Source organism: Apium graveolens, chromosome 10 (assembly GCF_009905375.1).
Source record: "Apium graveolens cultivar Ventura chromosome 10, ASM990537v1, whole genome shotgun sequence".
Lineage (NCBI taxonomy): Eukaryota > Viridiplantae > Streptophyta > Magnoliopsida > Apiales > Apiaceae > Apium > Apium graveolens.
In genome coordinates this window covers 227,210,500-227,237,136 of record NC_133656.1, presented here as the reverse complement: position 1 = coordinate 227,237,136, position 26,637 = coordinate 227,210,500, and the positions used below count along the sequence as shown (strand labels likewise).

Below are 26,637 nucleotides of genomic sequence, written 5' to 3'. Positions count from 1 at the left end.
TTTGATACTATCATCTTTCTTTATTTAAATTAGTTTAAACCCATGCAAATTCCGTTAATATAAAAGTATTTTTAAAATTTTATTTATTTCATAAATATAATAACTCTAACTTTAATATATTTGTATAAATATATACCAATTATAAATTATAAATTTGTAATTTAGTATGATAAGTTGTATAACAATTTAACAGATGTATAACGCTATTTATTTTTATTTTTAATAATTAAAATAAGAAAATAATCCTTGTTATAGTTTAGTTAGCAACCTAATCACATTATATGTTCATATATAATGAAGAAAAATTATAGTTAAAATGATTTAATTTTTAGATGTTTTGTAAAATAAAAATGATTTTCATTGACTTATAAAATAGATTTTCTCATATTTTTAATAAATAATGTAGTTTCCTAATTACACAATTTTTTCGAGTTCTTTTAATATAAATACATGAAAATGTTATTGTAATTACACAAAATATATACATTTATAAAAATATCATTAATATGTTAAATTAGGTAAGCTAATGTCATTATCTTTATTATCTATTTAATATCCTAAAATTATTATAGAAAAGAGGAGAAAAATTAGGATTTCTTTGTATGATAAATGATAATTTAAAATTCAAAGTCAAAGGCCAAAACCCTAATAGAGGTATGCACAGTAACAGTACTCCAAAATATATAAACACACACATTAAAACGGACAAATCACGAATGGATGAGAAAAATTCTGGCGTTGAGTTTAAGCACACATACTACTCTTTCTTCTTATAGACCATCAGCGCCTCCACTCTTCTCATCCTCGTTTTGTTGGTCTCCAATTAGGCTTTTACTTCAACGCTCTCTTTCTCACTCTTCTGCACAATCTACAATCGCCATGGGCTCCGAAGAGATCAAATGGCCCGCTAACAAAGTTCGAGAAACATTTATCAAGTTTTTCGAAGAGAAGAAGCATGTTAATTGGAAATCTAGCCCTGTTGTTCCTCACAATGATCCTACTCTTCTTTTCGCTAACGCCGGTCAGTTAGTTTTCTGTAATTTGGATGATTTTATGTGTTTTTGGATTGTTTATCGTGTTAATTGATTGATTTTTACTGTTTTGTTGATGTTACACGTTGCGTTGATTGAAATTGTTTAAATGAATGTTCGGTTATGGTGTTAATTGATGTGTTTTTACGGTTTTTTGTGTGGTGAAAATTACGCGGTTTTTAGGTGGTCAGAGTGTTGAGTTGTTATATGCGGTATTTAGGTGGTTGGAGTGTTGAGTTGTTATATGATGGATCATTTTTCTTAACAATTAACATATTAACAATTTTTACCATACTAAACAGCTCTTACAGTTTAATACTCTAAATAGCTAAAATCGTATTCGAGTTATTTAATTTTTAGCTGTTTAGAATATTTAGTATGTATTCGAGTTTTTTGATTGTTTACTGTGTTAATGGATCACTTTTTACTTTTTAGTAGTTTGACCAGTTATGTTGTTTGAAATCATTGAAGCGATGAAAATTTTGCGGTTTTGAGGTGGTTAGAGTGTTGAGTTGTGTGTTTTTTTTATGGTTTTTAGTATGATGAGAATTATGCGGTTTTGAAGTGCATAGAGTGTTGAGTTGTTGTTTGATGGGATGTATTGTGTTTTTTTGTTGTTCTTGTAGGGATGAATCAGTATAAGCCAATATTTTTGGGGACTGCTGATCCGAATACGCAGTTGAGTAAGTTGACGCGTGCTTGTAATACGCAGAAGTGTATTAGAGCAGGTGGGAAGCATAATGATTTGGACGATGTTGGTAAGGATACTTATCATCATACTTTCTTTGAGATGCTTGGTAATTGGTCTTTTGGGGATTATTTTAAAGCTGAGGCGATCGCGTGGGCGTGGGAGCTTCTCACTAAGGCATGTTCGGATGTGTTATGTTTTGTGTGTTTGACCTCTTATTAGCAGTTATATGTGCGTATATAATTAGTTTAGTTTCTTGTTGGTCGTTAATATTAGGTGTACGAATTACCCGAGGATCGAATATATGCTACATATTTTGGCGGTGATGAAAAATTAGGCCTTCCGGCTGATGACGAAGCTAAAAATTTGTGGCTCAAATTTCTTCCAGAGAAACGCGTATTGCCATTTGGCTGTAAGGTAAGAACTTTATTCTAGTTTTTTCTTGGTGATTAAAATAGCTTGTGCCTTCACACTGTTTTTATGACAACTGATGGATTGTCTTTGTACGGGATTTTTGGCTTACTCATGTCTTCTTGATTATAACTTATTATAGAATTTTCACTATATTTCCGAGGTTCCAGAGTATTCAAATTTGTTCTGCACATTCATAAGGCATTACAGGACATAGGTAGACGTAGAGTAAAGCTCTCTCGTTACTAGGCCTTCTTTTTGTATTTGTTAAATATAATTCTAGGAGATAAAGTGTTAGAATTTAAGTGGTGATCTCTGAGTGTTCATGCCCTATGTAGTTTTATGAGGTAAATTGTAGAACTTGTTTCTTTTGAAAGAGAATTCCCACCCTTAGGTAGCCCAAACTGTAATAAGAAACATAATTTTTATAAACGGTATAAATACTTGAAATATGTAGCAAATCGAATCTGATGATATTGTTCCATGCTCTGCAACTCTGGGCAGGATAACTTTTGGGAGATGGGTGATACTGGTCCATGTGGACCTTGCACTGAGATACATTTCGACAGAATAGGCAACCGTGATGCTGCTCATCTGGTTAATGATGATGATCCAACATTGATTGAGATATGGAACCTTGTGTTTATTCAGGTAGCATTATGAATTTTTAACAAATTCAGTACAGAATACAATTTGGATTGATAAGATTGCTTCTTTATACCCCCTCACAAGTTTAAAATTTTTCTTGCCAGTTTAACAGGGAATCAGATGGCTCTCTAAAGCCTTTACCCGCTAAACATGTTGATACAGGAATGGGTTTTGAAAGATTGACTTCTATACTGCAGAACAAGATGAGCAATTATGATACAGATGTATTTATACCCATATTTAATGCTATTCAAGTGGTAAGATAACAATTCAGTGCATTTTTATTTTTTGTTATGTTTTGTTAGTTTGAATTAAATGTGAATAAGATGGGTTTCATTAATTATTACTGTATTATATCAAGGATAGAGTAGTGGTGATATTTACAAGATAAGCCTTGAGTGTCTAGATTGACTTTATTTTGATGTGCTACATAATTAATGTGTCTTATATTAGAAAGTATGTTTTTTTTTTAAAAAAAATTATCCAGTACATATATGGGTATATAGATATGAAACGAGAGCAGTGTGTATTTTTCAAGTATAAATTCTTCTTAGTTACTACTCTCTTGTGTTTTCTACAGTATGTTTGCGGTGCTAGTTTGTTGTGCTATTTATTTTTCCCATATGGGCAGCCTGCCGCTGGCTGTGTGTACCGCATATATCTCTACGTCTTCCCATAACTAGGTTTTACTTAATCATAACACATGAGCTCGGCTGTACAATGCACTTGATCTTAATCTTCAATAAGGTAATACATGTGCAGTGATTTTGACCGACTAATTCAACGATTTCTTCTGGGTTCAGCACATGAACCTTATGTCTCTTGTAGTTTAAGGTGTTATTATCTACTACCGTATTATTTTTAGCAAGAAAAATTTTGTTCCCTGCACAAAGAATTCGAGGTTTTTCTTGGTCAAGTATAAACAATTAAACACATTAGCCAATATGTGTATAAGTTTAGGAGAAGTTTCTCAAGTTAGTAACTGGATAGTTTACAAAGATGGATACCTGAAAAGTAATCTTAAAATATTTGGAATTTGTTTTACACATAAAGGTCTGAGTTTCAAGTAGTAGGCATTTTCCAAAAAACTAAGTGAATTGTTCTGCGAATCTAAGACATACTAAGATTATCGGTCCGAGTCAGTTAGGAAATTAGTTAGATTTCAGTGGTTTATTAAATATAGATTTCAATTGATGTTTTCTTCCTGTTATTTTGTCAATATTTAAGGCGACTGGAGCTCGTCCATATTCGGGAAATGTTGGGCCTGCTGATGTTGACAAGGTTGACATGGCTTACAGGGTTGTTGCCGATCACATTAGAACTCTGTCCTTTGCAATTGCTGATGGTTCTTATCCAGGTGAAAGGCTTTATTGACATCTTTGTCACTTTTCTTTCTAGTATACCGTATTGCTATATTTTTACCTTTGGCTGTACTTTCTTTTCTGAATCTGTCTACATATGACCTTTGCGGCAGTGGCTTTGTCGTGTCCATGTTGCGACTAACCAGTTGGTCTTTTACAATTTTTTTCTTTTCTCTGTATTTGGTGTGTGTCTGCATTTAAGGATTTTTTTAAAAATGTTTTAGGAGAAACTAGTCTGCCCCTCTTCCGTGAATTATGTAGGTGATTAGGAGTTAAGACGAAGTTGAGAAATGTGATGTATTATCTAGACCTAGAGATTATGATGCATGAAGCCTTGCGTGAAAATATTATAATATATGAACGAATACACCTGTAAATTTAGTCCCTTGGTTTCCTTTTAAGGGAATTTCCAATGCTACCTTTAAAATCAGCTTTATCTTCATATTTGAAGTTATTGTGTAGTTTACCATTACATTCGCAGCCATCTTTGTTGTTGAGAGTAGCAAATACTGATTGAGAGAAGTTAATTATGTCCTAGTTGTCGAAGGGGTTAAAACTACTACAGGTTTTGTGGGTGACGGGGATTGACCTCCACACATACTGAAGTACTGGTGTGTGGTACCAGTTCAGATATAACTTTAGAAGCCACCAGTGCGGTGTGGTGTGTACCACATATAGGATGATGTGGAAGTTCTTACAGGAAGAAGTTTATAAGAAAAAATGTAGGTTTAATCAATTTATTGTTCGGCAACTAACTGTACATATTTTGGTATGTCAAGATAGTAACTAGCTTCTAGTTTGTGGCATTCGTTCATACTGTTGGAAGTTAATGTTTCGTTCCTCTTTGGAGGATGTCAGGACAATCAGTTTGGCTTTGTTACTCATGGCAATCTTAATGTTGCAGGAAACGAAGGACGCGAATATGTTCTTAGACGGATTCTTCGCCGAGCTGTACGTTATGGTACTGAAGTCCTGAAAGCTGATAAAGGATTTTTTAATGGGTAAGTTTGATTAGTTATAGATCTTATGCTAGTGTTTTCATGTAACACCCCTTCTTAAAACAAGGGAGTGGTTACTTACAAAATCACATAAAGCAAAATTAATGAACATGTAGTGAATCAGGTTGGTGAAGGTTGTGGTGGAGGTAATGGGTGATGTTTTTCCTGAGCTAAAGCAAAACGAAGATCATATCGTGGAAACTATTGCATCAGAGGAGAAAAGCTTTGGCAGGACACTGGTCAATGTAAGCTTCATTCCATAATTCTTTTTATTTATGCTTATATAGCGGATTACAATTATTCTTTAAAAAATGGATTGTAAGATTATTTTAGAGTACCATAAGGCCATTTTATGGAATTTTGTGGGATTGCACTACGTTTTTTGCGACATTTCTAGTAGATAGATAATATTAAATAGCACCTTCTAGTCCATGGCTATTTAAAGCCACAATATTCATTACTATTAACTGAATCTTCTTACTAAGTAAAAGATACGAGACTTGAATCTTTTTTTAAACAGGAAATTAAAGCCGTTTTGCTCTCAGTTATTAGAAGATTTAAAATATTTTAATTTTTTTTTGAAACTCGAACCATTTAATTGCTAGAGGGAGAAAACATCCAATGCTACAAATGAAGAAATCTGTCTAGGACAGTGATTTTCAATCTGTGTAGGACAGTGATTTTTCCACACTTTTGACTAAAAGGAATTATTTTCGCGAGACGATGGGCTAGATTATTATCCTCTCTCTTTGTGTGAGACCAGCTGAAGGACTTAAAATTAACACACAAGGTTAAGATATCACCTGATACCAAATCAAGATCAGAAAGATGAGTGATGCTTCTGTTGAGGCGAGAGATGAGCTATTTACAATCGGATTCCAGGATGACTTTTAAAAAACTATATCTATTTGCTAACATTATTGCCATCACTAATGCCTTCCCTTATGCTATTTCTGGAGGCCACCAAGCATGTGTTCTTTTTGTAGCTACAGATAGAACTTTACCTCCATGGTTTCTAGCAACCACACCCATTACTGTCCACGCTTCATCTGCTAGTGAAGCATCTGTGTTGAGCTATATTACTCCCGTTGGTGCCTGCCATTACTTAATGCTCTTCATTTGGTCTCCTGTTAATTGGTGATTATAAATTCTTCGTGCATAATTTCCTTGATCTTCCACTAGTCTATAAACACGTTCCATCAGAATTGGGTTAGGAGTAGATTTATCTTTAGACACCCACTCAGAATTGGGTTAGGAGTAGATTTATCTTTAGACACCCACTTATTTCGCTCAGTCCAGATGCACCAAGCTAGACATACTGTACTTTGTTTCACTTTTATTTATTTACCCTTCCAAGTTCCAACTTGCAATTGAATCGCACATTGAGCCTGCCGATCTGGAATTAGTAAGTGCTGAGCATCTGCAATTTTCCCATAAATCTTTCACCCAAACATAGTAAAAAATAGCATGCTCTACTGTTTTTTACTCAGAGCTGCACCTCTGGAAAACATCATCTTCTATTAGATGTAGACCCGGAAATTTTGGACACGACACGACTTACACGACACAAAACGACACGAAAATTTAGTGTTTGTGTTTGCCATTTTAGTACACGAACACGAAAGTACACGACCGAGATTTAGTGTCGGTTTTGTGTTTTCCCTTCGAGAACACGACACGACACGAAGTATACGACATAGATAAATATTATAATTAAATATTAATATTTATAATGTATATATGTATATTTATAATAGATATATGCATATTCATTTTTAAAATAATTACTTATTCTTATAATATGTATATAAATGTGATCTAAATATATATTTTTAATAATTTACCTAAAAATCTTATATTTTTAATTATTTATTAATTTATTTTAATTAATATTAATATTCGATTTTACACGAAAAACACGATACGAAACGACACGAAACGAAAGTACACGAACACGAAAGTACACGAACCCTAAACATGTCGGTTTTGTATTTGACCTTCAAGTACACGAAACACGAAAATACACGACACGAACGAATTGCCAGGTCTAATTAGATGTCTATTTTTTAAAAGACTTCTTACAGTCACAGGTAATGTCCCTGCACATGGCACTAAAGAAAATGCTTTGCCTTTAGGATCACTTCCATGCCCCAGTACATGGGCAATGTTGAAATTTGATGTTTTAAGGTTGACGATTTAAATAAAAAGGATTGCAAAGAGGTGGAATCCTTTGTTTTTGTTAGTAGGCATTAGTAGTATCCCTCGGAAGGTTTTCGAGGCTAGGTAGTCGGCATCTGAATGAGAGGTCATGACTAGACTCTCTCAAAATCCAAATAAAAATCTGTTGCTAAACTGAGATTTTGATAAAGGTAGACCAACAATTGCCAACAATAACAATGCTGAACTCATACAGGTTATGTGGAGCAGATAAAAAGAAAAGCTAAAAAACCAACATTTATAATTGCCAGAGGTCCAGACTATGAGATCCCCAGTCAATTACATTTAACTTTGTGTTTGCTTATTATTCTCCTCGGTCATTTTTGTTTTTTGTTAAATTAGCATGCATCAAAACATCAGTTATAAAAAATAGTAATTGTTTGTTAAAATATTGTCAGGGAATTGAGAAGTTTAAGAAGGCTGCTCAAGATGTTCAGGGGAAAGTACTAGGTGGGCAGGTAAGCATATGCACATTTATATCTATATATTTATATACTGTATTTAACAATCTGTTCCCCTGTGTGTAACTATGACTTTCAATTGGATCTACAATGGCAGGATGCATTTCTTTTGTGGGATACTTTTGGCTTCCCGTTGGATCTGACTCAGGTTGATGAGTGCTATATTAATTACCATTTTTTTGGGGTAATAGCATCTCATTTTAGTTCTCTATCAGTTGATGGCGGAAGAAAGAGGCTTGACGGTTGATGTTGATGGTTACAACAAAGCAATGAATGAGGCCAGGGAAAGGTCAAGAAATGCTCAAAATAAGGTAACATTTTCACCTCGTAATTATTGTTTTTCACATTTATAAATAGGGTAATAATTTTCACTTCATTATGTTTTGTGGATTTATTCCCTAGTATAAACCCAAATTGCTTTCTGTTTTGCAAAGTACTGGGAGTATACTGAATAAGATAACTCTTCACTTGTCTGGATGTTGTTTTCCACTAACCACAGATGTTACTATTTACCACAGAATTATAGGCATATTAATAGGTTGATGAACATCATGATCATGAGCTTTACTCTAAATATTTTCAGCACCAACTATCCTGATATTTAATAATATTATATTGACAGCAAGCTGGTAAAACAATTGCTATGGATGCTGATGCTACTTCAGCTTTGCAGAAGAAAGGGATTTCAACAACAAATGATATGTTCAAATTTACATGGAAGGTATGCTAATGGTCATAGATGCCATTTTTAACCTAATTAGATCAGGATATTATGTTCTTAAAGTAGTCTCTTGCCAGTTCTATGCTGGACTATGTGCAGCTGTATGTAATTTCTATAATTTCTTTCATGTATGCCGTGCTTCTGCATGCTAGTGTCTTAGTTGTGACTTGTAGGATGCGCATACATGTTGACTTGATACATCAGTCTTTGTACAGGTATAAATATAATCACAATCCACTGGAAGTTGAGAAGTATAAATAATTTATCCCGAATCTTGTTTATAATACTTTATACATTTATTGACTTATTATTAAGTGGTAGAGAACAACCATCAAACATACAAGACTGATGTTTGTACTTGCTTGCAATGTTTGAATGATATTAGTGTCGGTATTGGAATGAGTATTCACTTCTAGAATACTAATTGATGCTATTGGAAGCAGTGAAGTTTTTTTGATATCTAAAAAGACATGGCAATGTTGACTATGTTGAGCTCATTGTCTAGGCCTTATTTATCCAATTCAATCCAGTCCAATTCTTGCTGATAAATATAGAGTAGGAACCAAATCTAGTTTCTAGAAGGTTTTTAAATATAGGTATGGAAAGATTTGATCACCGCACATGAATATTTGCATCAAGTTTGTAGAAGGTCATGTTCAACAGCCTTGGTTGGTCTGACAACTTATTCTTGGCTGAACTAGAAACTTCCTTTAGTGAACATTAACGTCATTGATTAGTTCATCTTACTGCATTAGTCATTATAGTATTGCCTTTTTGTTTTTGTAGTTGAATTTGTACTTGCCAGTTAATGTTGTATATTTGTTGTTCAGGATCATCGCAGTGTAATTAAAGCTATTTACACCGGCAGCGAGTTCTTGGAAGATACTGCTGCTGGTGATGAAGTTGGTATAGTTCTACAATCAACAAGCTTTTATGCTGAACAAGGAGGCCAGGTGTGTACATCATACTGGCAGGAGGTTTTATACTCACAGATGCATCTTTGATTGGTCTGATGAGATATCTACTAATACATTGTGGTAGATGATGTGTGGTTATTATGTCTTTCGCCTGTAACTATAATTTTTTTAACAAAAATGGTTACTTATGTTACCTTTTTTAGGATGAGGCAGGCCATTGATGTGATTCATCCAATACCATACCACCTTATGTTAGCTTTTACCGGATTGAATACCATACCGCCCAATGAAACCTTCAACCTGATTGTATACCATAATTTCTCTGCCCCCATGTTTTAATGTTTTTCAGCGTAATGAATTGCATCATAATTATTGCAGGAATATTAGAAATTCATCATTATATGACTGATGTAATAAATTCATTTTAAGCTTGAAAATGTCATTCCTGGCTAGCTTTATACTTTCATGTGAATCCTGATCTTTTCTTTTGATGACAGTTGTAGCATACACATAGGTTTATCTGCAAGCCATTTCTTGGCATGCTATATTAGAAAAGTTCTGATCTCAAGCATTTCACCTTCTATTTATGTTGTAGATATATGACACTGGAGTACTCGACGGCCCCTTCGGTACATTTCAAGTTTCCAACGTTCAAACATTCGGAGGATTTATAGTTCATATAGGCTATTTTACAGATGATAGTGGGAGATTCTCTGTTGGCGATAGGGTCAACTGTAAGGTACAATCTGACCCTTGAAGTGCATTGTCTACTAGAGCTTCATAGCTGAGTTGTTGAATTGCTCTGGCTTGACTCGAGTTTAACCTCTCCATGTGATTGTGTTTTACAAAAAGTCAAAACATCTGAAATCATCTTGTTCCTTGATAATTTATGCTTAAATCAAGTTCTCAGCTAAAAGTAAGTACTGTATGCTGTGATTTCATTATTGTTCTCTGAAGGCAACCATGTCTTGTAATGTACCAAGTAAGCCTGTTGCAAATTCATTTTTAATTTGTTGCAACATTCTAAAGTAACATATATATATATATATATATATTTAACACCTATTAGGAATGTAAAATTGACACTCTGGACCAACGAAGATTGACTCGCCAAACACTTGAATGTTTTTTAGTACTGTTCTTTTTGTTTCTGGTTACTGTGAGTCAAGGTCAATTACGAGTTTTCTGGGTAACCTAGGCTTTTCCAGCTGATTGGCATATATTACAAAAAGTATTACACCATTTGAACTCTCTAAATTATGACTATGTTAAATGCTATATCTAATGGTATTTATATAACCCTTTTGCAGGTTGACTACGTCCGGCGCAAGCTCATTGCTCCAAACCATACTTGTACGCACATGTTGAATTTTGCTCTTAGGGTAAGGTTCAAAGAGTACTGTGATTCATTTCGACTATATTTATATATATTTGTTATTGAGGGTTTTTAATATACTCTTTACACTTTAACAGGAAGTGCTTGGTAATCATGTTGACCAGAAGGGATCCATTGTTCTTGCTGAAAAATTAAGATTTGATTTTTCTCACGGTAAGTTTTGTACAAGCGTTGTGCAATTTTATATAATCATTTTTTCTGAGTGGTTCAAATATATATTTTTAGGCAAGCCTGTAAAGCCTGAAGAGCTAAAACGAATTGAATCTATTGTCAATGAGCAAATTAAAGCTGAACTGGATGTCTATTCAAAGGAGGCAATCCTTGCTGATGCGAAAAATGTAAATGGTTTACGAGCTGTTTTCGGAGAAGTAAGTTATTGCACTTTTTCTATCATAAGCTGTTGACTTGTTGGATTGTATCTGCCTATGGTTTGTGATCTTAATTATTTGTTTGTCTGATACAGGTCTATCCTGATCCAGTTAGAATTGTCGCAATTGGTAGAAAGGTGGAAGACCTTTTGGCTAATCCAGAAAACAAAGAGTGGTCATCGATATCCGTGGAGCTTTGTGGAGGTATAAATCTTGTTACTTTTTTTTTTGTGCTTTTCACATTAAAGTTGTAAACACAATTGATATATGTGAAATGTATAGGAACTCACATATCAAATACAAGAGAGGCTGAGGCATTTGCGCTTTTATCTGAGGAAGGGATTGCGAAGGGAATCCGGCGGGTTACAGCTGTTACCACGGGTTCTGCTTTCAAGGCCCTAGAGCTGGCCTCTGCACTTGAGGCAGAAGTGAACGAGGCATCTAAAATAGAAGGGGACCTGCTGGAACAGGTAATCAATTATTTTTCGTGAGAATATAGTTCTGAAGCAGGGAAACAAAGTTCTTTCCATCTTTCATCTATACATCTAACTAGAAGATATTACTTGTAAGTTGTATCTAAAAATAATACTCATATAAGAGTAGTGCATTTTTTTCATTTTGATTAGTTATCGGTCTTTTCTGTATGGATTGCTTTGTAGTATCTTTACCCTGCTTACCATCTGCTTGCTTCTTCAGGTTGACAAACATGTAAAAATCATGTAATGTCATCAGATAATTATGTTAATGTTATTTCTGTAGTATTATTTTCGTATAAGTGAATATTTACTGCCAGTAATTCTTTTCTGACGATTCTTAAACGACCAAAGCTCTCTTTTAAACTGTTCATTTTTTTTGGCTAATTGTTCATCTTCTCGTTCATTTGTTATATATGTCAAGCTCCTTGATCTCCTTTCAGATTACCTCATTATTATATTAAAAGCCAAATGAGTATTATGTATTCACACCTAAACTTGCTACTTGTTTCCTCTTTTCAGAAAGTTACATCCTTGAATGGCCGCGTGGAGTCTGCGCCTATTCCAACGGCCAAGAAAACTGATCTGAAGGCCAAAATTTCTGTACTGCAGGTATTTATTTTCTTTTTCTGTTGAAGTATTTTACCTTATCTTTATACACCTGTATACTTGCATCATATCACAAGAAAATAAAGACGTCGTGTGCTCTATTGTCAGACCCAAGTGGTAAAAGCGAAAAAGAAAACCGCAGAAGAGAACATACAGAAAGCAATTAAAGATGTTAGCGAAAAGGCAGAAGCTGTTTGCTCTGAAGGAAAGGGTTTCTGTATCGCTCGTGTCAGTGTTGGTTCAGACAATGCCGCCATGCGTGAAGCAGTTGTTAGAGTCATGGAGCAGAAGGTTATTCACAACTTTCTTTCTGGTTTCTATAATATTCCGGGGTGGTTAAATATTTTTTATGATTGTGCAGGGGATTGCAGTAATGGTTATTAGCACAGATGAGAAGAAGACCTTGGTATGTGCTGGGGTGCCAGAGAAAAGTGATAAGAGCAAACAGCTGAATGTTTTGGAGTGGTTGAAGATAGCTTTGAAGCCGTTAAATGGGAAGGGAGGTGGAGGGAAAGGTGGTCTTGCTCAAGGGCAGGTAGTATACTTGTCTATTAGAATATTGTTATCAAACATGGCTAAAGTTATGAATTTATGATTATGTCCTGCATCAGCTCTTATCTGAAAATTTGAAAAATAAGTAGTCGGAGGGAAATTAGAAATGTAAAATGTTAAAAAGGCGTATAGTTTAGAGTAAGTGTGCGACCACATGTTTTATATATTACATGATATAAAATTAGGAATTCTCCAATAAAATTATATATATACTGAATTATTAAATTATGTTCATTTTGTTTGCATGCAATGCGCAAGTAGTAACGTTTTCCAATTCCCTTGTCCTCTTGCCAGGGATCTGTAATTTCAAATGTGGAAGAAGCTATGAAAGATGCAGAAATATACGCGGATCAGAAATTAAAGGGAAAATGATTTTGTTCCCTTTTGTATGTGCAGCTTGCTAGAAGCAGCCGAAGTTTAAATAGAAAGTCTTATTCTTTCAAAGGAATTTACAAATTACACAGTAACTGTTCTCCATTATAACAAGTTTATTGTATTGGGAACTTGCAGTTGAATATCTGAATAGGAGAAAAGTTTGTTCTACATTAACTTTGGATGACAAGTTGTATGGTTTAAACTGAATCTAGCCGGTTGTTAATTTTAGCTTAATAGCCTTGTAATTCTTTTTTAGAGCCTACCGTAAATTAATTTCGAGTTGTAGCAGATGGAGGCAAATAAAATGAATAGAAAAAGAATAGGATTATCCTTTTTAATAATAAGCCATGATTGTTATTCATTTCCTTATTATGCAAAATTTTTATAGTATACATATAAATATTATTAAATAAAATAATTTTATTTAATGATGAATGCCATTTTTTTGAAATAGGTTGTCTATATACTTATTTTATTCTTGAACCTGATTTATAATCGGAGAAAACTTAGACGCATATAAGTCAGCGTAGTAGGTGAAGAATCAAAATTTGAAGCTTAAGAAAACGAAACTATCGTACATAACCATTATATCCAGCAGCCTACAACTTATCTAGAACTCCTCCAGTTTGTAAGGCTAAGAACCATTACAAAGACGTCAAGACTTGGTCCTCTCTGAATATAAATTGATGTTACCATATTTGATTTGTAACACAAAAAAATGGAGACATGGTTCGTGATCATTGTCTCCCTCTGCATATCAGCCCTCATCAAATCTACCTTGTCCATCATTCAGTCTTCAAAAACCAAGAAACTTCCGCCAGGGCCAACCACAGTTCCGATCATTGGCAGCTTCATATGGCTAAGTAAAACATTCTTCCAGCTCGAACCAATTCTACGCGATTTTAAGCTCAAGTATGGACCTATAATCACTCTCAGAATCGGCTCTCGCCCTGCCATCTTTATAGCAAACCACTCCTCTGCGCACCGTGCACTTGTTCAAGCTGGTGCTATCTTTTCTGAGCGACCTGAAGAACTCCCCACTGGCCATGTTATTAATAGTTACCAGCACAACATCAGCTCAGCTTCTTATGGTCCTAACTGGCGCCTGTTTCGTCGTAACATGGCAGAGACCATCATGCAACCTGCACGTCTCAAAACATTTTCTGGTGGACGTGAATGGGCGTTTGGAGTTCTCGTTCAACGACTATTATCGGAGCCCAGGTTGGATTGTATCAAAGTTGTTGATCATTTTCAGCATGCCTTGTTTTGTTTACTAGTTTACATGTGTTTTGGAGAAAAATTGGAGGATGAAAAAATTAGAGATGTAGAGAGAGTACAGAGAAATTTATTGAGGAGTGTGTTTAGTTATAATTTTCTTAATATTTGGCCTAAACTAGGGAGGGTTATATTTAAAAAGAAGTGGAAGGAACTTATCGCGGTTCGTGAGGATCAGGATAATGTTTTGATTCCGATTATTAAAACTAGACTTGAGAAAGTGATGAAGCAAGAAGTTGAAGATGTGGTGGCTTATGTGGACAGTTTGGTTAATTTGAAGTTGCCTGAGGAAGGCAATAGGAAGTTGAGTGATGAAGAGATGGTTACTTTGTGTGGGGAGTTTCTAAATGGAGGGACTGATACAACTTTAAATACTTTGCAATGGATTATGGCTAATTTGGTGAAGAATCCTCAAATTCAGGAGAAGCTTTATCAGGAAATTGTCTCGGTTGTAGGAGAGGGAGAGGAATTAGTGAAGAAGGTGGTGAAGGAGGAGGAGCTGCAGCGAATGCCATACTTAAAAGCAACTGTGTTGGAAGGGTTGAGGCGCCATCCACCTGGTCACTTTCTGTTGCCACACTCGGTGACTGAGGAGGTGGAGTTTGATGGTTATTTGATTCCGAAGAATGCTGTGGTGAATTTTATGTTGGCGGAGATGGGAAGGGATAGTGAGGTGTGGAAAGATCCTATGGAGTTTAGGCCAGAGAGATTCTTGACGGGGAATGGAGGAGAAGAGGGGTTTGATATCACATGTAGCAGGGAGATAAAGATGATGCCTTTTGGTGCAGGAAGGAGGATATGTCCGGGTTACACACTTGCATTACAACTTTTAGAGTACTTTGTGGCTAATTTGGTTATCTCTTTTGAATGGAGGCCTGCTGCTGTTGGGAATTATGCTGTTGATCTTTCAGAAGAGCAAGAATTTACTGTTGGCATGAAGAATCCATTGCTTGCCAGCATCTCTCCTAGAGTTAAACCATAGCCTATAGGCATTGAGATGGTGAAATTTGTTGTAAAACTACAGTGTACCTGTGAAATTTGATGTGGAATTACAGTGTACATGTAATGTAACACTATATATGTGCTTTAGTATGATGCCTAATTAGTATGATGAGCAAACATGTCTTCTAACCATTTGAGATGCACATTGTTAGAACAAGAAACATATCTTTCAGGTCATATACATGTCCGAGATCATATATTTAGAAATGTGTCTCGAAGATTTGTATCCTTTAAAACCTTTTCTGGGAGATATCCAACTTGGAGATGCTTATTTATCGTCCAAAAAAGCAGTGCAGAGATGTGCATCACTCGAATCTGCATTTTTAAAACGTTGATCTCCTACTTTCACCCGATACACATATTGATTGAATGCGTACTAGATGTGTTAATTTGTTTCCTTTTTTCCAGATTGTGGTATATTGGAATTGTGTTAGTTTAGTCAATATTTGGTTGTTATATGTTGTCCTTAATTGACAAATCTGCTATATCTGATGCTACTAGTCTGGTGAAGTATGCCTCATTTTGCCTAGATTCTGTTTATCAAGGGATTCTTAGCCAGTAGGCTAGAATTGAATTTAGGTTGAGTAATGTTTGTTTAATTTCATAAATACTCCTCCCAAGATTTCACATTAACCTGTTGTTATTCAACACAAATTTGATGATTGATTCGTCGTAACAGGCACCATATTAAAATTCATGGCTTCCGGGCTGCTTAGAAGTATCTATAAGAGCCAATACTACAGTTTGCAAGTACCGTATTTTGGTTATGTTCTTTTGGCCCTGAACCAAAATGAGTCCTAGCCTAAAGTAAATGATTGTTCTTCACTAGCAACCCAAATTTGTATACTGTTACTAGAGCATATGGTGTCCAACAAGTCAGTTTATTGACCCTAGCCGGAATGTTGTCTGTTGCTAAATTCCCTTGCAAAATGCGGGAATATATTCTTGTAGTGGCCAGAGGGGGCGCTGGGGAGTGCGAGGTGAGCAACCGCACATGGCCCCCCATTTGTTTGCCCCGGCCCTCGTAGTTGCACTCCCCATCTCTTTATAAAAACAGAAATGATGTCCAGAAGTTGCAGGGTACGTAGAAATGATGTGCTAAGTTGATATACTTTGAAGATAATAGTGTGTTCTGGAAAGGAAAATCCCTTCCGTCTACGTACTTTTACTCTAGAACCTTGGCATGTTATTTCTATGTTTGTTTGCAAATAATCGAAAACTTCAATTTTGGATGGCTAACCACTAAGAAAGTTGATCCTACACGAAAATGCACTGCGAGACATATAGAATAACAATCTTTGTTATATAATCAAGCATTACATTGCAGAGCTGTAACAAGTTAGTTAAAGATGGAGACATGGTTCATTATCATTGTCTCACTCTGCATTTCAGCGATTATCAAATCAGTCTTTTCCTTGATTCAATCATCAAATACGAAGAAACTCCCGCCTGGACCGAGTATAATCCCAATCATTGGCAGTTTCATATGGCTGCGTAAATCATACATAGAAATCGAAGCCATTCTCCACGATCTGAAGCTCAAGTATGGCCCGATAATCACCCTTAGAGTTACCTCACAGCCCGCCATCTTCATTGCAGACCACTCCGCTGCTCACCGTGCACTTGTTCAAGCTGGTGCAATTTTTTCTGGCCGACCTAAACCACTTCCCATTGAAGATATTATCATCAGTAACCAGCTCACCATAAGCTCAGCTTCCTACGGTCCCAAATGGCGCCTCTTTCGTCGTAACATGGTGGAGACCATCATGCATCCTCTACGTCTTAAAGCGTTTTCTGGTGGGCGTAAATGGGTGCTCGGAGTTCTAATCCAGCGACTATTATCAGAGTCCGGGTGGGATGGTGTAGACGTTCTTGATCATCTACAGTATGCCATGTTTTCTTTGTTGGTTTTCATGTGTTTTGGAGAAAAATTCGAGGATGGAAAAATTAGAGAGATAGAGAAAGTACAGAGAAATGTGGCGAGGAGTGTGTTTAGGTTTAGTTATCTTAATATTTGGCCTAAAGTAGGGAGGATTGTTTTTAAAAATAAATGGAAGGAGCTAATCGCGATTCGTGAGGATCAGAATAATGTGTTAATTCCAATTATAAAAACTAGACTTGAAAAAGTGATGAAGCGAGATGTAAAAGATGATGATGTGATGGCTTATGTGGATACTTTGGTTGATTTGAAGTTGCCGGAGGAAGGGAATAGAAAATTGAGTGATGAAGAGATGGTTAGTTTGTGTGGGGAGTTGCTTAATGCAGGGACTGATACAACTTCAACTGCTTTGCAATGGATTATGGCTAATCTAGTCAAGTATCCTCGAGTTCAGGATAAGCTATATCAAGAAATTGTGTCGGTTGTTGGAGAGGGGGAGGAGTTAGAGGAGAAGGTGGTGGAGGAGGAAGAGCTGCAGCAAATGTCTTACTTAAAAGCAGTTGTGTTGGAAGGTTTGAGGCGCCATCCACCTGGTCACTTTGTGTTGCCACATTCGGTGACTGAGGAGGTGGAGCTGGATGGTCATTTGATACCGAAGAATGCTATAGTGAATTTTATGGTGGCGGAGATGGGAAGGGATGGTGAGGTGTGGAAAGATCCGATGGAGTTTAGGGCAGAGAGATTCTTGAGCGGGAATGGAGGAGAAGAGGGGTTTGATATAACAGGGAATAGGGGGATAAAGATGATGCCTTTTGGTGCAGGGAGGAGGATATGTCCTGCTTATACATTGGCATTGCTTCACTTGGAGTATTTTGTGGCTAACTTGGTTTTAAATTTTGAATGGAAGGCTGCTGGTGGGAATCATGATGTTGATCTGTCCGAAAAGCAAGAATTTACCATCCGCATGAAATACCCATTGCTTGTTAGCATTTCTGGCAGAGTAAAACATAACACATATACGGGGCATTAAGATGGCGAAATAACACATTTGTCCTAAAACTATACAGTTGCAGATGTGATTTGGAGTGCAGTAGTATGATGCAAGTAAGAATAATCAAATAAAGGATGTTATTCAAATAAATTTGATAATGAAATGATGTAATTATTAGACTGTAAGTGGAAGGACAAACTGAGAATAATTTTTTTTTGATGTTATGAAATTGAGAAAGCTCTTGGACAAACTTTCCAACACAACTGCTTTTAGGTATGGCATTTGCTGCAGCTCCTCCTCCTCCACCACATTATCCGTTAACCCTTCTGCTGAACAGAAACAATTTCTTGATAAAGCCTTTCTTCAACTTGAGGATACTTGAGTAAATTAGCCATAATTCATTGCAAAGTAGTTGAAGGTGTCTCAGTTCCTACATTAAGAAACTCCCCACACAAACTAACCATCTCCTCATCACTCAATTTCCTATGCCCTTCCTCGGGCAACTCTAAATTAACCAGACTATCGACATAAGCCACAACATGATCATCATCTTCTTCTACTTTCCGGTTCATCACTTTAGCAAGTCTAGTTTTAATGATCGGTATCAGCACACTATCTTGTTCCTCGCTAATCCGTATGACCTCCCTGTTTTGGTTCCGGAGTAAAATCCTCCCCATCTTAGGCCAAGTATTTAGAACAATATATGTCAAACGCTTTTCTCTGGACTTCCTTTAACTCTCGAATTTTGAGGGTGATTATTGGTCCGTACTCGAGCATGAGGTTGTGAACGATAGTTTCGAGTTAGAAAAATGATGTGCGTAGCCTTATTAAGTTAGCAATGATCGAAATTGTGGTTGGTACGGGCGGGAGTTTCTTGGTTTTCGAAGTTTGGAGGATGAATTTGAAAAGGACTGTAATGCAGAGTAAGAAAATGATTATAGACCATGTCACCATAGTGTAGGTTTTGGCTTTTGTTTTTTCAATTACAAGGAGCTAGGCTACATCTTGTGTTTCTTTTCTCTGATGTACTTGAGTTTCTTTCTTTCTTTATCTCTGTTCTGTTTATAACTTCAGTTGATGTTTTATTATGCAGAGCAGCTAGGCTTATTTATTTATATACTACAGGCTTCAGATTGCTTACATCGTTGGTTACACATTTATATGTCTGGGGTGGGGCTATTCACAAGATTTTTGGTAATGCCTAACAATAATTACTAAAAAAATTCACCAAACTTAACTACCACCGTTCTATATGAATATATAGAACGGTGCGAGTACATAATATGCAAGGAGAATGCCTGCAACTAAGAAAGATTACATAGCTGAACGATAACTGGTGAAGAGGGGGTTATACATCGGAGGCTGGCTTTTTTAAAAAAAATAAATAAATTAAAACTCCTCGTTATGCATCCTTATTCCCTGTGGGCGACGGTTTTGCTCTAGGAGAAATGCAAACAAGAAACGGATTTTTCATTCCAACAAAAAATCCTTGCATTTCTGAAACATCAACATCATTATTCCCACCAGGCCAAATACTCCAAATGTAGCAATGCCATTGCATACGCAGGGCACATTCTACGCCCTGCCCCGAAAGCCATCATCTTTATCTCCTTACTATCTTGGAATCAACACACTATCTTGTTCCTCACGAATCCGAATGAGCTCCTTCCGTTGCCTCCAAAATATTATCCTCCCTAGTTTAGGCCAAATATTAACAACATTGTGTTTCAACACACTCATCAACACTTTTCTCTGGACTTGCTCTACCTCTCTAACTATTCCGTCTTCTATAGTTTCTCCGAAGCACATGAGAAATAATAACTTAAACACAGCATGACGAAAAAGGTCAGCGACTTCTATACCTCCAGACTTAGACTCTAATAACAGTTGCCGTACAAAAATTCCAATCACCCTTTGACGGCCACTAGAAAATGCATTAAGACGGACAGGGTGGATGGTCGCAGCCATATTGCGTCGAAAGAGACGCCAGTTCGGGCCATAGGGGGATGTGCTGATGTCATGGTGATTGCTGTTGAATACATGGCCTTTTGAGAGTTCTTGAGGTCTATCAGAAAAAATTGCACCGGCTTGAACAAGTGCACGGTAAGCAAATGAGTGGTCTGCCATGACAATGACAGGGCGAGAGCCGAATTTGAGGGTGACTATAGGACCATACTTAAGCAAGAGATTGTGTAGAACAGGTTCGAGTTGGAAGAATGATTTACGTAGCCATATGAAGCTACCAAAGATCGGAACTGCAGTTGGTCCTGGTGGGAGTTTCTAGTTTCTCGGTTTTGGAATTTGCAAGGATGGATTTGATCAGGGCTGCTACACAGAGCAAGAGAAGGGCTATAAACCACGTCTCCATTTTATTTTTGTTACACTGCAATGTTATGCTATCTTGGTCACCCTCTCCATGTTATTTATAGCCGTGGACAGATCATAGATGATTAACCATTTGTGGTGCATCTTTGAGCCAACAAACTCTTAATGTGGATTTGATATGCAGAGTAAGACAGTGATAATGAACCATGTTTTCATTTTCTTGTACACTGCAATGTTAGATCATATAGGTTGGTATATTATCAAGCTAACACGGTTTGAATGAAAATAAAATATAACTACTAAACCTAATCCTTTACATTTATAATGAGTGGTGAAGTTCAACTGTTATCCACCTAACACAAGCTTTAAAACTGAATAACGATGTGTGGACTACCAGATAGCACTTAGTAATAGCTACACAGAATGAGCAAGTAATTCAATTGGTGCCTTACTTCTATTTGCTTATTTCAATGTTAGTTGAATACAAAATATACCAGTTTGAATGATTCATAAAACTTTGGCTACATGTTACAAGCTACTAACATGTATGTGGTCATCTCACAAATATTCCGGGGATGGGACTTGTTGTTGTATAGAGTTTATGTACTAATTCTTTCACAGAAAAAAAGATATCAGAGATTCATCTTCACCTTCTATGTATATACAAGTATGTTTTACTGTTTACAAAAAGCATATCAAATCATTGTTTTACCAGCATGGCCTCTAGTTTTTTCCTCCTCGCAGCATGCTTTAGTTTCTCTAGTGCGACAAGTCCTACTTGTCTAACTCTTTCTCTGGATAAACCAATCCTGAAGATCATGAGAATGTACATCAGTGTGATAAATATTAATGCACTCGAGAAACACATTACTTGGGAAAGAACATCATATTTTGCATATCCCGAGAGTGAATGCATAGTATAAAAGAGAAGTGATCTTTAAATAACAACGCAGAGCCAACACTTTCAAAGAGAGAATACGCATATAGTAGTGCAGCACTCTATCTAAATTCTCAAACTATACACTTCTCTTATATTTCCAATTTATATTGCCTAATGATTTAGCATGAGATATCAAGGGGGTAACTTTAAATTGTCTAACATCTTCATTTGTCACCAAAAACTGAAAAACATGTTAACTATTCTGTTCTTAAACTCCTTCATTCAAGGCTGTGATTCAAGTTATTAATAATATATTTTTAGGAAACAAAAATACAAAAGAATTTCTGCGCACCTTTTGCTTATATCCTCCCAAGTAAGGGTCTCGTTGTCCAAACCATAATAAAGGCGGATGATATCTCTCTCCCTCTCCCTTAGTGTGGTGCTCATGAGCTTGTTTACTTCATCCTGCAAAATGGTTTAATCACATTTAAAATTAAAGAAATTGGGCAATTTGCATTAAAAAAAATTAGAGTAGCTGAAAGAATAAATAAGCAATAGAATCTAGTTTATACTGACACATTGTTCAAAAATATATAAAATGGGTCTGATCATATTAGAATTTTGTTCTATTAAAGAGTAAATCTGATCGATGCAATCATATCAAAACTGAAAGCAAATGAATGTTGTCGCAATCCTCTATGGCCTATACTTAATAGTCCAGCCAGGGAATATATATTAATTTTAATATTATGGTTTTGGACACAGAACCAATCAAAATAATTATATACATTTGTATATAATTTTTTTTTTAAAATTAAATGATTATGTTGTAATTTTCTTACTACCTTCAGTGCCCACTCGTCTACTCCATGCCATGGGATGTTCTCCAGACGATTATCTGCAATGTACTGCAGAGAAAAAAATCAAAAGTGTATTGAACAAGAAATTCAATTATAATATTATATAAACAACATACATATATGTCTCCTTTACACACACAGAGAGTGAACCAACTTTGAGAGAATAGATAAGCTTGACATGAAATATAAAAAATAAAACCGACAATCCTTAGCTTCAAGGTAGTTTTGAGTTCACCCACTTTTTGCATTTTGAAATATGTGTTTTTTTAGGTTTCTCTTAGGAGATATGTTATCAATACAATTATAATTGATCTAGGAGTTTAAGACTTACACTATGAAGTGTATCCCCTGGAAGACCATTTAAGGAAGGAAATGCTTCCCTATCAAGAGAGTAGACTCTGTTCACCGCCTGCAAGTAAAGATATATTAATTTTAAATATGATGCCATTAACTGCTCAGAGTACAAAAACGTTGGAGATCTCCAATTATTAGTACCTCAGTGGCATTCCTAACTTTCTTCTGGGACATGTTAAGACATTTTGCAATGTTCTGAAACGTTCAAACGGAACACATGTTATAAAAAAAATATGCTGTACAAAGATGAAATAGTGAGACAAATATAATAAAGTTGTGCTAAGAACTCAAGATCTTGATTAGACAGTAAGTTGTATAATTTAGGGACAGAGTGACCCTAATTAAAATCAGATCAACCTAGAGTATGACAAATCGATGAGTTTAAGTGTAAAATAGTTATTTAGACTTACAGCTACTGATGGAGTTATTCCTCTCTCATCCAATTTGGTCTTAGCATTCCGGATTAAACCAAGTCTTTCATGCAAATAGGTCGGCAATCTTAGGGTTCTTGAGTTCTCAACTAATGCTCTTGACACACCCTGGCACATAGAACAATGGATCATCCTTGTAAGTTCCAAAAGCACATATGAAGTCATGAATATAAGATATTGACTAAAAAAGATCCCCCCATCTAGTCATCTCTCCTAGAACAAACAGTTTTCTTTCTCATTTAAAGTATAAATCATAACAATCAGTCAATTACAGAATACAAGTCCAGTAAATCATAGGCCAGCCAGATCATATTTTTAACCATTTAGGACCTAACATGATAATAGACTCTATTATACATTTGCTTCTTTAACATCCAAGAAAAATGTTGGCAGCCAAGACCTACACTTCTATATCGCGCCTTCTAGTCTCAGTGGAGACAAGGTTGAGTTCCATAATATCTAAACAAAATAACTAACGTCGAAACATATATAACATATATATCTAGTTCCTGCAAATTGTCATCTACCAGATATCCATGTGCAATAGTTTTTAATCTGTAAGTGAATGTCTAGCTCACCTGCCGTATCCACCAATAAACATAGGTTGAAATTTTAAACCCTTTTGAAGAATCAAATTTCTCAATCCCACGAAGTAATCCAATGAGGCCTCCCTACACAATGAGATATTATAATTCAGCAGGAAGGATCCATAAATCAGGCAGTGCAAGTAATAGCATCTTACTTTAGTGTGGGAATAGGAAATTACCTGTACAAGATCAGCCATTTCAGCACCCTTGTTCTCATATCTTTGTGCAATAGACATTACTAGACGAACGTTGCTCATTGCGAGTTTTTCTCTTGCCAAAGAACACTCTATAAGCGTAGTCTGTAACTCAGCACGGGAAATATTCAACGAAGCTGAAAGTTCCTCCTCTGAAGGCTCGCGTCCTAATCTTTCCTCCAGCCTGAGATTACCACATAAATGAGGACTGAACAACTTCTAACATATCATACCATCATTATATATCTATTTCAGTGGTTTTTTATCAGTATGCAGAGAACAATTGTTAGAGAACGAGTCAAATCCACTATGCAGTTAATATCGTAGTTTTGATGGATGTAAAGGGTACTTGAACTGCTATTGATTACTTCTCTTATGCCCGTGGATAGAAAGAAATACTAGAACAAACAGAAAGAAAGATTAGAACAAACAGTTAAGTACCTTGATTTTCTATCTTCTATATGAAGACCAGTTCTTATTTTTTTGGATAAATGTACAACTTCCGTGTGGCTGAGTAATTCTTCACTTAAGACACCCTTTACATAGCCCCTCATATGATTTTGTAGCAACTTTGGACTGATAACAGAAACTTGCTGCTTCCTTGTACTAAGTTCGATCTGCGGACTTCTTTGGTTCAGAGCTCTCCTCCTAGTATCAATTCTACGACGTCGAGCAGATATCCCCGAACCTGTGACCTGTATTTTCTTGCGGCTTCTTTCTCTAGTTGAAGGATTCCTCAGAGTCTCCTCGGGTGAAAGGTTCCATTGCTTTTCCAACATAGATTTCTGTAGCAAGAGGAGTGCATCTACTGAACAGTCAAAATCAGACATTTCCACCTCCAAATTCTTGGAACTCTGAAACCATGGCTCTAAATTTGAAGGGATTGAAGCAGTATCCACATGTTCTTTTATAGCTTTAATAGATTTGGTGTCTCGATTTGACAGAAAATTAGAACTATAATTGGATTTCTTTGAACTAATCACATTTTTGGAAGAAGTAACTTGATGATGTGTGAATCCAATATCACTGCTACTGCAGAACTTCTCCCCATAGTCAGAGTAATAAACAGAAGAACTCAAGAGTCTCTTTCCTGCACTAAGTCCAATAACTGCAGTGGCGGCCATTCTATTTATTGAATTTCCTTCTACTTAATAACTTCACCAGTGGCCGGTAAAGTATGGGACAAACGCCATGCCCCAATTTCCTAATCAGCGATAATCTGACCTTTTAAAGTTTCGGTTTGATCACTTCCTATAGCTTCTGGATGTAAAACAAGGCCATAGCGAATTATTATCAAAACATTTTTAAGGAGTTGATAAGTGAAGCATGGACTAAATTATCAGACACCGGATCACTAAACATTAACAATGTCACACTCAAATAAAAATAAAGTTCCATTATTTCAAAAGTATCATATCCATGGAGAATAATGAGTGGAGCTCTAATTTATCTATTTTTTTCCTCTCTTTTTTTTTGACAAAACTAAAACAAATCAATCTGCATGCAAACTACCTAAATTCGAGGTTGCTGTTATGTAATATTAGCAAAATAATGAACAAGATTATCATATTTCTATAAGCTGGCATCATGGCATGGTCATGTATATGTGTTATGTAACATGATCAAATCAAGAACACAGTATAAACATTATGAATTCATACCATAAATAAACTTGGAACAGAAACACAATAAAACAACAAAAGTTATAAGATTATAGCAAGGATCGGGAACTAGCTTCAACAAGAATAAACAATTAATAAAACACTTGCATATGCATGTTTATAGTCCAAACTCTGCAGAAGTAAAAGTGTAAACAGTACTTGGTTGTGTAAGAAGTACCTGGCAAAAGCTCGTTCGTAAAACAGAAAGAGAGAGAGAGAGAGAGGTGGTGATGATAACAAAGTGAGTGAATGGGAAAAAATGATGGGTATGTGACTGAGTGTTTCAAAGTGTACACAAAAATATTAAAAAAGAAACAGAGAGATTATTAGGAATAAAATATAGATATTTTAGTTGGAACAACTTATGCGATTTGGTTGTAACAACTCCCCCGTATACGTAGACCGTAGTTATATCATATATGCATTTCTTTTCTTTTTCTAATTTTTAAATTTTTAATTCAAGCAGTGGTAAAAAAAAGTTGGGGGATGTAATTTGTTGTGGGTATGGAAATCCGGTGGACAGATGGGATTGGTTGGAGGCGATACCTGGAGCCCGCTTCCTGTGGTGCGCACACACCCAAGTTACCAAAAAAGAGCCCCACATCCTCCCTCCTTTTACACTCTTCCTTTGTCTATCATCCTCCCTATCCTGAATACAGATGGACATAATGTCTATTGGGGCCGGGTTTTGACCGCTCTCGATTTTTCGGACTTTAATTTTGACCGGACCCTCAAAACGAGCTTCATCGAGCTTTTTTCTAGGCTGAATCGGATCGGACCAGACTTTTTTTTTTAATTTAAATCAGATCAAGTTTTATTAAAGATTCTGAAAATTACATATGTTAGCAACTAGATCATTGTAAAAATGTATTAATTTGTATTAAATATTTTATGAAAATATTATTTCGTTGAAAACATTCAAGTTTGGCAAAAAATAAATATGTTTATAGAATAATATATTTTATCAATGCT

The 26,637-nt window shown here is 35.8% G+C and overlaps 5 protein-coding genes across 7 annotated transcripts; 3 read left to right on the top strand and 2 right to left on the bottom strand.

Annotated features, from left to right (window-relative positions):
- Window positions 1-687: 687 nt before the first annotated feature.
- Window positions 688-13,454, top strand: LOC141688879 (alanine--tRNA ligase). Its single transcript, XM_074493010.1, has 23 exons — window positions 688-1,021; window positions 1,658-1,896; window positions 1,996-2,136; window positions 2,635-2,781; window positions 2,883-3,035; window positions 4,006-4,135; window positions 5,044-5,140; window positions 5,262-5,382; window positions 7,753-7,812; window positions 7,913-7,963; window positions 8,031-8,126; window positions 8,438-8,536; window positions 9,367-9,489; window positions 10,049-10,192; window positions 10,764-10,835; window positions 10,927-11,002; window positions 11,075-11,217; window positions 11,313-11,421; window positions 11,500-11,687; window positions 12,213-12,302; window positions 12,408-12,590; window positions 12,661-12,834; window positions 13,146-13,454. Exons 1-23 carry the CDS (start codon window positions 721-723, stop codon window positions 13,221-13,223), a joined length of 3,015 nt encoding a protein of 1,004 aa, XP_074349111.1. The 5' UTR covers window positions 688-720; the 3' UTR covers window positions 13,224-13,454.
- Window positions 13,455-13,838: 384 nt separating this feature from the next.
- LOC141689558 (cytochrome P450 89A2-like) lies at window positions 13,839-15,612 on the top strand. Its single transcript, XM_074493899.1, has one exon. It carries the CDS (start codon window positions 13,945-13,947, stop codon window positions 15,481-15,483), a length of 1,539 nt encoding a protein of 512 aa, XP_074350000.1. The 5' UTR covers window positions 13,839-13,944; the 3' UTR covers window positions 15,484-15,612.
- A 1,206-nt stretch (window positions 15,613-16,818) lies between these two features.
- LOC141693550 (cytochrome P450 89A2-like) lies at window positions 16,819-18,636 on the top strand. The gene has a single exon (XM_074498691.1). It carries the CDS (start codon window positions 16,853-16,855, stop codon window positions 18,410-18,412), a length of 1,560 nt encoding a protein of 519 aa, XP_074354792.1. The 5' UTR covers window positions 16,819-16,852; the 3' UTR covers window positions 18,413-18,636.
- Window positions 18,637-19,987: 1,351 nt separating this feature from the next.
- Window positions 19,988-20,500, bottom strand: LOC141691919 (cytochrome P450 89A9-like). Its single transcript, XM_074496668.1, has one exon. It carries the CDS (start codon window positions 20,498-20,500, stop codon window positions 19,988-19,990), a length of 513 nt encoding a protein of 170 aa, XP_074352769.1.
- Window positions 20,501-21,122: 622 nt separating this feature from the next.
- On the bottom strand, window positions 21,123-25,988 carry LOC141690236 (RNA polymerase sigma factor sigA). 3 transcript variants are annotated; one of them, XM_074494929.1, is made up of 10 exons: window positions 25,844-25,987; window positions 24,446-25,264; window positions 23,990-24,188; window positions 23,802-23,894; window positions 23,203-23,331; window positions 22,934-22,987; window positions 22,770-22,847; window positions 22,424-22,486; window positions 21,931-22,043; window positions 21,123-21,507 (listed from the first exon to the last, which is right to left on the bottom strand). In XM_074494929.1, exons 2-10 carry the CDS (start codon window positions 25,126-25,128, stop codon window positions 21,399-21,401), a joined length of 1,521 nt encoding a protein of 506 aa, XP_074351030.1. In that variant the 5' UTR covers window positions 25,129-25,264; window positions 25,844-25,987; the 3' UTR covers window positions 21,123-21,398. The 3 variants fall into 3 exon arrangements, with proteins under 3 accessions (XP_074351030.1, XP_074351031.1, XP_074351032.1); XM_074494930.1 differs by having other exon boundaries at window positions 24,446-25,261; window positions 25,844-25,967; XM_074494931.1 differs by lacking the exon at window positions 23,203-23,331 and having other exon boundaries at window positions 25,844-25,988.
- Between the last annotated feature and the right edge of the window lie 649 nt (window positions 25,989-26,637).